The sequence below is a fragment of the Pundamilia nyererei genome, unplaced genomic scaffold, assembly GCF_000239375.1.
Source record: "Pundamilia nyererei isolate P.nyererei 1_Seehausen unplaced genomic scaffold, PunNye1.0 scaffold00353, whole genome shotgun sequence".
Lineage (NCBI taxonomy): Eukaryota > Metazoa > Chordata > Actinopteri > Cichliformes > Cichlidae > Pundamilia > Pundamilia nyererei.
Genome location: NW_005187754.1, coordinates 128459 through 138405, shown reverse-complemented (window position 1 = coordinate 138405; position 9947 = coordinate 128459). Strand labels below are relative to the sequence as shown.

Below are 9947 nucleotides of genomic sequence, written 5' to 3'. Positions count from 1 at the left end.
CATGCACACACACGCACGCACAGACATGCACGCACGCGCACACGCACTCGTGCGCGCGCACACACACACACACACACAGAGTTTAAATTACAGGCCAACATTTCTTTAAATTAATTGCTGTACACATCTGGTGATATAATCAGACAATAAATAAAGAGTAAAGGAACACCATGGTTTCTTCCTCGTCACTTCTCACACAGATTAAGCCTTTATGTTGCTCCTGAATGTCTGACGTTTATTAAACAGGACGAAACTTTCACATTCGTGTGGGAGCAGTGACTCTTCCCTCACACATTTGCATCTGTGACCACTGTGCAGTGACTGAACTCAGCAATGCTACAAGTGCTTAGCGGGTCTGATGTGAGGTTTTCACTGCATGGACTGACTCGAGCATCGCGTCGTGTCGCCGCTGCTGTGTTCCTCCTGACTGATGCTTCTCACTGACAGGTTTCATTGCAGACTGGTCATACGGTTTTTACAACGCAGATATGTTCCTGCAGCTTCTTTCTTTACTCCGAGAGCAAAATTCATTGTTAGCTCTTCATAATTTACAGTTTGACAGAAATGCTAGTCAATCAGGGATTATCCCGGTTTAAAAATCTGAAAGTGATACAGTTTACAAAACAGAAACAGTTTAGAACAAGTCAAGCATATAACAGGTTATTAAATCACCAAATGCTGTTATTAGTCTTGAATTCTCTTTATCCACCGTACTGGTTTCAGCTGCTTTTACCTGTGATGTGAGTGGAGCTCTGTCTGTAGCAGACATGGCAGCCGTGCAGCTGGAGTGCAGGGAACGGCTACACTTGCCAGCTGTGCCAAACTGCTTCTTTAAAGGAGCAGTTCTCCTAAACGTTGGTTGAGTCTTGGCTGAACTCTCCGCACACACGTTTCTACACAGAGACCCTTTAAAATGATCAGCGCTGAGAAGCCTTTTTTCAAACTGTCGAGCTCTTCCTGTGGCGTTGGTGATGAACACCATGATGCTGTATGTGAACGCAGCCTTAGCTCTCGTGTTAGCAATGGAAGCTGCTCTGCACTTGGAACAACGCAGACTACTTTGCTAGTATGCACGAAGACGCCAGCATTACATTGCAGTGGGAACTCATTTTGCATTGGCAGCATGAGCCAGGATTCCCCAAACGCAGCGGGATGAAGGAGCAGATGTGTGAATACGTCGTTTCTGCTACAGCTGCTGATGGCAGTTGGTACATCAGTTTAATCTTAGACAGGGGCAACATCACAGTCAATCAGTGGAACAGTTTTCAGACCACACACACACTGTGTGTGTCTTAAATGTAGTCAACACCTGAGATACAGAGCATAAGTTCTTGCATGCTGTTTTTATTATTTTTGCTTGTAACAATAAAGGCTTATAAATAAATACAAATAAAAGTGGAAGACGTTTCTGATCGCTGAGAGCGTCTGAACAACAAACTGCTGCTGGACCAGAATTAAGAAGCTACTTTGTGATTGTCGATATTGCAGGTCGTGACGTTGCTGCAGAGACACCGCTGTCCTCAGTGTGCTACATATGGAGACGACAGTGGGGGGATGCATTGTACGGGGGCATCGGGAGGGTGTGACGAAGACTACGAGGTGTGGCGTAAACGTTCTACCTCAGCTGGTGACGTGGCAGCGGCAGGACACGGGACGCCAACTCCATGAAAGCTCCAATAACACTACGCTGTTGTTCTGATCGGGAGCTCCGTGGTTACAAACCCACAGTCTCATGAAACTTTGAGAAACTCCACTGCAGAACAAAAAGTGTTCACATGTGTTTACATAAAGCCATGTTTTTAATGATGTCGTTTATTGTAAAGTTGGAGTAAAACAGTATCTGATGCCTTTCTTTTCCCCATTCAAGGGGAAATCTTTGGACTTACTGTAAATGGAGGTCTACTGTAGGTCAGTCTACTGTAACTAATCTTTTGTCCTGTCCAAATGTAATACTACAAAAACATCGGCGTGTTTAAAACTGATTGTAATTTCACGCTTTGAGCAAAAACATTTACACCTATAGCCAGAATGCTACTGCGTGCTAACGTCACAACTCAATAGATCAAATTCTGAGTTCTCACTAAAATCAATCAAACGTCATTTTTAATAGAGAACCGCCGTCTTATGATCCTGATGCGTTTCCTGAGACTGGGTGGGTGATATTTGAGCGTGCTTAATGTTGAGCGAACACACGCTGCCAAACGTTGTCACCTGGGGCAGAGAGCCGAGGTGCTCTCTGCTGACGGGCGGAAAGTTCCAGTATTTGGAGGAAGGGTGGGGGTGGGGCGGCTGTGCCACTGCAGTCCGAGTGTGTACATCATCAGGTTAAGAGGGTCTGCTCAGGCCATCATTCTTGCAGGAGCGTCTCCCTCCAGTCAAAGCTGTGGTTTGGCCCATGTGTGAGGGGGAGGATGGGAGGGTCCGCTAACTGCCACACCCCCGTGTCCCCCTGCTCCTCGCAGGAGCAAAAGCCCAGGTAAGGGATCTGAGGAGCAAGCAGAGCAAAGGAAACGTGACTCGGAGAGTAGATTAAAGATGACGGGGGCCCGACTTCATAGATATTATGTTACAAGACTTTGTTTTATGTGTACTCACACTAACAGAGCACGTGACGTGAATGTGGGAAATACAAGGATAATAATCTTTGTATCATTTCTTTGTATTTAACAAAAACACACATTACTGTTTCATTAATTATTTATAAAGAATTTTTTTTGATCCTTTTAAGTTTCCACTTTAGTGCAAACGGATTTATTTATTTCCTATTTTTTGACATCATCAGCTGTTTTATACTTCACAGTGTCATCCAGCAGAGCGCAGCACAGTCAGTGTGAGTATGAGAAGCAGTTAATGACCCTCAGTGAACATCAACAGGAACATGAACTGCAGCGTGGACAGATCCTGTACTGTGATGGCACAAAGCTACGGCAGCGTTTAGTTTACCGTTGCTAAAAACACATAAAACTGCCCTTTTGTTCCGTTTAATTGAAAAGAGAAACCAAAGTAAAACCAGAGGGAAACACACGCACTTCACTTTTTGACTTTGCGTTATCTGTTGTCATTTGGGCATTTCCAATCTTCCGCAGCCATGTTTGGTTTGACTGTTTCACATTAACACCCTGGATAAACACTAAAGCCTCAGTGACGTGAGACACATCAACTCATTTCCCCCCAATGAGCCACCCAGAGAACAAACGTTATCTAAAGAGGAAGTTTAGTCTGGTAGGAACCCACAGACATGATGGTAGAAACTGTGCACATGAGAGCTTCCAGTCGCTTCCCTGCTTTTCAAGTCGGGTCAGAGAGCTGAGCATGAGCGAGCTGGGCACTAAAAATAATTTAGAGTAAATGCACATGTTCCTTATTTAAACTGAAACCATGTTAGACAGTAGGGCTCGTGTTGGTTCATCACATGATTTCAGAAATGTCCCGTTCACAATTTGTTATTGTCTGATCCTCCAAAACCCGTCAAAGAAATACAGCTTTGACTGTGTTTCCCTCTATACAGTGAACGCACTCCTGTTTTTGCACAAATGGGCTGGAGGAGAGGAGGCTGGGAAGCCAGACGGAAGCAGTGACGGATGGGCAGAAAGGTGGAATGTAACAAAGACAATAAAACAGATGCACCACATGAAAAGAGGTGTGTGAGCGGACCTTTCGGACGACTTGGATGAAGTCCTTGGCGCTCTGTGGGCTGCGGCCCTGCAGCTGGCGCGTGCAGGCCTCTAAGGAAGAAGCGTGGGCTACAATCAGCACGTTGTTTCCTACGGAGAGTGGAAACCCAGGCGGGATGCACAAAGACATGAACATGCTGATCTTTAAACGTTCCACATCTGCAGCAGCTCTGCTGTGTGTCTCTTACCACTGTTTTTGCAGTCTGACAGGATGTCTTTGGTTACTTGATAGCTCCGACTCATGTAGTTCTCGTAGGACTCGGACACAGTGAGCTTGCTGACTGGGATCAGAGGTCTGCATTGAGAGAAATAATTAGTGAAACATGTTAGGCAGTGGTAAGTGTCTTCTTTGTGCCTTTGAGTGGCCGTGGACTGCAGTTTGGGAGATGGCGTAAGACTCGCTCTGGACCCTTCAGTCCATCAGAACTACAGAGGAGATCTCTGCAGGCCAGGCGGACATACACAGGGTTCCTGCTGGCGTGTTACAAACCCTGCTGCTCCTGCTTCAACCCCCCAAAAGTTGGGACTCAGTGTAAAATCCGTAAAAGCAGAATGCAACGATTAGCAAACCTCTTAATCCTGTACAGTATTTTAATCACAACAGAAGTCAAATGCTTACACTAAGACATTTTCTATTTTATGGAAAATATTAGCTCATTTTATCCCAAAAGACGGCCTTGTAGGTTTACAGCTGTGCCGTACTCCTTCCATTTCTGGATGATGGCTTGAACAGAGCTCCGTGGGATGTTCAAGGCTTGGGAAATCTTTGTGTAGCCTAAGCCTGCTTTAAATGTCTCAGTAACTTTATCCCTGACCTGTCTGCTGTGTTCTTTGGACTTCATGGTGTTGTTGCTGCCAATGTTCTCTCAGACAACCTCTGAGGCCGTCACAGAGCAGCTGTATCTGTACTGACATTAGATTACACACAGGTGCATGTTGCAGGTTCATGTTTGTGGCTGTAATGTGACAAAATGTGGGAAAGTTCAAGGGGCCCAATACTTTTGCAAGCCACTGTATATCATCTACAGAAAGATTCAGAGAATCTGGAGCAGCGGCTGTGCACAAGGCTGAATATCACGAATGCAAACAGTCACGACTCTGTGCACGGGTTCAAGAACACTTCCAGAACACAGCCCGCTGTGCCACACGGGCAGGTTAAAGCTGTGCACACATCATCTCTGGACCCAAGCTCATTCAACATGGACCGACGGAAGATGGAAAACTGCTCTGTGATCAGACAGATCAAACATTTGTAATGTCCTGTGGACTAAAGAGCAGCGGCTGGCTTGTTATCACGTAGTTCAAAAGTCTCCACCTCTGATGGGATGAAGGAGATGGTGGAACGACACAGCAACATGTGCTGCCATCCCGACCGTGTCCTTTCCAGGGAAGAACCGTCCATATTTCTGTGAAACCACACAGAGTTACGACAGTGCGGCTTCACAGTACAAGTGTTGAACTGGCCTGCAGACCACCAGCGGAAACATTGAGAACATGGTAAATGGACTGATTCTTATACAGCGCTTTTCTACTCTCCTGGAGTACCCAAAGCGCTCTATACAACACGCCACATTCACCCAGTCACACCCATTCTCACAAGCACTACCTCTGTACTGAGTGCTTTCTAACTACACTCATACACATTCATACTCGGATGGATGCATCGGAAAGCAACTTGGGGTTAGTATCTTGCCCAAGGATACTTGGCATGCAGACTGGAGGAGCCTGGGATCGAACCTCCAACCTTCCGATCAGTAGGTAACCTGCTCTACCACCTGAGCTACAGACACCCACATCATGAAACAAAGAAGACGACACGACCGAGGAGAGTCGAGCAGCTACGATCCTCTGTGAGACCACAGCTGGACAACCTCGGCCACAGGTCCAGCAGCTGCTCTCCTCACGTCCAAACATTTATGGACTGTTGTTAGAAGAGTTGCTGCCATTAAATAAAATATGAGCTAATATTATTCTTCAAATGGTCCTTTCTCTTTTTTAACATCTGATATATTTTCTGTGCTCTACTGTGAGTGAAATACAGTTCATGGTAAATGGACTGATTCTGATACAGAGCTTCTCTCTCGACTCATACAACACAACTTGGCGTTAGTATATTTGTAGATTAGAGGGATGCAGACTGGCAGGGATCGAACCACCAACCTTCCCATCATCACATGACCAGCATTCATACCATTGCTTTCTGTGTGGATTTATATTTACAGTTGTATAGATACGTCTTAGTTTCTCTCCGTATTAGAGGTGTGAAATATGCAACTCTAACACGGCACAGTTAGCATCCAAAGTCCCCACACAAGCAAAAGCTGCTGCTCGGCAGTCATCACCTGTAAGTTGTGTCAACGCTGAAGTGTGCAACAGCCAGGTCGGTGGGAGGTATCCACGCAGGCATCGAGCTCCCAGACACCCACTTGGTCCATTCGAAAAGCCCCGGCTCCACTCGCACCTTCAGCTTGCTGTCCTGCTGTAAACCTGTTTGCACAAACCAAATGTCGTAGATAAAAAAGAAACGCACTATCTCGATGTGTCGGCGCGACCGCTGGTGCACAGGCCGGACCCGTTTTTACCTTTCAGGATGTTCTGTGCAGTCTGAACACATCGCAGAGCGGGAGAGCAGTACACAAAGTCTATGGCTGTGTTGCTCTCTAACAGGGCTTCACCTGGAGAAGAAAGCAAAGCACACGTGCAAAAACAAAAATGTCAGCCTGCTCATCAGCAGCAGGTGTTTTACACCATTCACATCTGCACCAGTCACGTACCCACAAGCCGGGCCTGGGTGGATCCAAACACAGTAATGGGAGCATCCATGTCATAGTCTCTCTGTCCTCCCCACAGAGGCAGACTGGGAGGCATGTTCAGGTTGGAACGTACGTATCTACCTGCAGAGGCGGGGAGAAAAGTACCGCTGCATGTCCAAACCTCACCGTGAGACGCACAAAGACAGTAATGAAGGTGTGTGGACGTGCTCACCTTTACTATCTGAGCAGAGGGAGAGCCAGTGTTTGCCAAAGACCACATCCATTCTCTCACCGTGGCGGCACACGAAAAGAGTCCGCTTGGGTTGCCGAGAGTGACCCCCGCTGATCCGCAGGACCTGCTGAACATCCGAGTAACAGGGCGCTTGAACATTTGGACAGATAACAGCAACATTTAGTGCGCAGTTCACAGGTTGAGTACCTGCATTGGATGACAGATGAGACTAAGGGACGGCGTGTCCCCGGGACTTGTGCTATCGGGACGGCGGCTGTCCAACAGTCCATCGAACAGGCCTCTGTCTTTACTGCCCTTGTCACTGGCCTCACAGCTGAAGAACGAGTGGGAGCTGTGGTTGGTGGAAAAACACTGTCACTGTAAATCTGGTGCTACGCGAATAAAATGGAATTGAACTGAGCTGAGAGACGTGTGTGATGTGAACCTTTAAATATTCTGATTGTTTCTTTGGATCCTGAGAAGTAAGGTTAACGTTGCCATATGGAAACACAGCGAGGTGGGGCGTGGTCTGCGATGCCGCTGCAGGTGAGATGGATGCACCTGGGCGGCATCTGCAATCATGCTTAAAATCTGTGCTCTGTCTGAGTCAGTGCTGTTGTAGTCGATGTGGATGTCAAGCTGTGAGCTGTAAAGCTGCAGCCGAGTTTGTGAACAGCAACCGTGTGCGGCCAATAAAGTGTGTAAGACGCTGAAAAGCACGAACATGTGGACGGGTCCGCCGTGGTTTTGTTACGCACAAATTCTTTGGTTTGGGCTAGCTGCAGACGCACTGTGCAAAGCCTACAGTCATCAGTGAATGTGCACGCTCATAAATATTCAGCAGCAACGTTCCTCGTGTGCTACACTTACGCATGAAACACCCAGGTGTCAGATTCATCCGCCAGGCTCACATAGTTCTCAGGCAGCAGGCCGGACAGCCCGGTGGCGAGCGAGGTCCCGTACACCCAGCCCTCGCTGGTACTGTTCTGATCCACGGGAGACATAAAGACGAAATCCCCGGGAACCAGCTCCAGCTCATCGTCGTTCTGTGGCACGTAGGGGTACATCACCCTCAGGGTCTGCATCGGCCAATCACAGACAAGCAGAACATACAGACATCACTACTCAATAGCTGTCCTCAGTGTGTGCAGTTCTGGAGCATGCGGGGTTTAGTCTGAATATCAGCTACCTCGTGGTTAGCAAAACGAATGTCCCGGGAGAACAGAACAGCCAGCCAATCACATCCCAGCTTCACTTCAATGCCCTTAGCGAGTTTCTCTAGTGAGGGGAGGTGATCACTGGGGAAGTTGTAGGCTAGAGTTACATGGAGCTGCTTCTTGTGAGGCTCCACGTGGACTTCTGACAGAGACAGAGGGACAGGAGACATGTCACACAGGGACTGCTTTCAGAACAAAGGCGCACTTTGCTTTCAATCTGAAGAAACCTGTGTCTGTTTTTTTCTTTAATGCTAAACAACCAAAATATAACAGAGCATCCGCTCTGATAAGATGTGGGCGCGTCGCCGTACTCGGAGTGACAGAATGAGCGAGGCCTTCAATAAGCTGTTAAGAACGCCGTTCACAACAAGCACAAAGGCAGTCAGCATGCATTACTCTGTGACAACAGTGAAGTGATGCTGACAGACGGTGACACACTGTGAAAGATGGAACAGACTGACAGGAAGACACACGTCTTTAATATCAGAAAGCATTGTGGGTGCAGATATCCCTCACGCTCGTACTTCTTACCTGCCTTCCTGACAGCCTCTGCAGCAAAGTCAGCTGCAAACAGCTTGAGGATATCGGCCACCTGCTCCTCCACGAAAAGACCGATGAAGTTAGAAGATGTGTAGAGCTCCAAAGGCAGCGGGCTGGGAAACCGACCCCGCCACTGCTGTACACTGGCCTGGAGGGCTTCGCACAGAGCTTCTACTTTGTGGTCTGCACACTGTGTAAGCAAGAAGAGATGGTCAGAGTGAGGGCTGGGTGCCATACTGATGCACATCTGTGGAGTCTCTGGAATATAACAATGATGCTGCTCATTAAGAAATATCTGCTGTGAAGAAGATGTAAACATGCAGAACGACAACATACAGTTTTAGAGTGCTACACATTTGTGTAGTTCGCTTTTTTGTAAAGTTCACAAAACTCTCACGTGTGTGGATGTTACGCTATTTCCTCTTGTTTTGAAAGCTTCTTTTGTGGCTTCCTGTGGTTTATTACTTTCCTTTTTTAACTTCCTCCTTTGATGTTTTCCCACCATTGTATTTGCCTTGACTCAGTTCACTTGTCTTATTGTCCCTCCTCCCTATTTCAGATATTCGTATTTACCAGAAATGTCTTCAATCTTAAAGATTTTGTACAAAGATCTCTCTTCTGGCTCTTGGAGGAGGCGGACGCATCTTTCACCCTCTCCTTCCCTTATCTTCCCTGCTGCTGCTTCTATGTCCTTGTCTTGTCTGACTCTAACCCTGAGAGAGTCTCTTTCTCACTCTTGTTCTCTAAAACTAAAGAAGAACTATGGATTTGATCAACTGGTCCCTTAATGCTATTGACACTCTATTCTCGACGAGAAGCCTGGGTTCGGGAGAGCCAGAGTGTCCCAGAAGGACGTTCCCTGCTGGACACACGATGGACGGGTGGCAGAAGTGGGGGGTCGTGTGCCTGGCGAGACTGTCTATCGAGGACATTGAAGACATCTACTTATTCGGACCCATGATAACAGGGCTCTTGCTGTTTGGAGCTGGCTTGGCCCTGGCTTACCGGAAAGTGAAGAAAGAAGTGACTGCTGTTCAAAACCCCACAAGGCTCGCCGCTCTGATGGAAACTGTGGGAAGAGCGGTGAGTGCTCAGACTGTCCTTACTGAACGAAATATGGGAAAGATCTTGGAGAACTCACGGCTCTTCAAAGAGAGATACACCTGGAGACCAGTGATGGACATTAGAACGAGTGTAAAATGGGTGCAGTTCGACCTAAAACCAGTTACCTACATCTATAATGCGGCTATACCCCCACCCCGACGGCGCCAGCTGCTTCAAGGTTGACGCCGAGGAGAACAACAACATTCTTCCAGGAGATACGAGAACGAGAACGAACTGACTCAAGGCCACCTGCGTAGGCTGCAGACTGTTGATCTTAGCCCAACAGGCTAAAGGACACTTTCTCAGGCTGAACTCAGGACACACACCCCGACACGCACACATGCACACTGATACTGATATGCACTCACCACACTCCCTTCCCCGGATCCAACGCCTCCTCCCATGCTTACTTCCCCCATGGAGACAG

The 9947-nt window shown here is 47.5% G+C and overlaps 1 protein-coding gene across 2 annotated transcripts in view; it reads right to left on the bottom strand.

Moving 5' to 3' along the window:
* Positions 1–66: 66 nt before the first annotated feature.
* LOC102206740 (ubiquitin-associated and SH3 domain-containing protein B-like) overlaps positions 67–9947 on the bottom strand; it is a 48319-nt gene continuing 38438 nt past the window's right edge. Inside the window, exons 4-14 of one of the 2 annotated variants that reach the window (XM_005752316.1) lie at positions 8408–8606; positions 7849–8018; positions 7530–7738; positions 6867–7011; positions 6660–6786; positions 6449–6568; positions 6257–6349; positions 6017–6161; positions 3863–3969; positions 3655–3764; positions 67–2485 (exon numbers count right to left, since the gene is read on the bottom strand). In XM_005752316.1, the coding sequence (XP_005752373.1) occupies positions 2348–2485; positions 3655–3764; positions 3863–3969; positions 6017–6161; positions 6257–6349; positions 6449–6568; positions 6660–6786; positions 6867–7011; positions 7530–7738; positions 7849–8018; positions 8408–8606 (1563 nt within the window). In that variant the 3' untranslated portion in view covers positions 67–2347. The remainder of the gene's footprint in view (positions 2486–3654; positions 3765–3862; positions 3970–6016; positions 6162–6256; positions 6350–6448; positions 6569–6659; positions 6787–6866; positions 7012–7529; positions 7739–7848; positions 8019–8407; positions 8607–9947) is intronic. The other variant, XM_005752317.1, reaches the window with a different exon arrangement.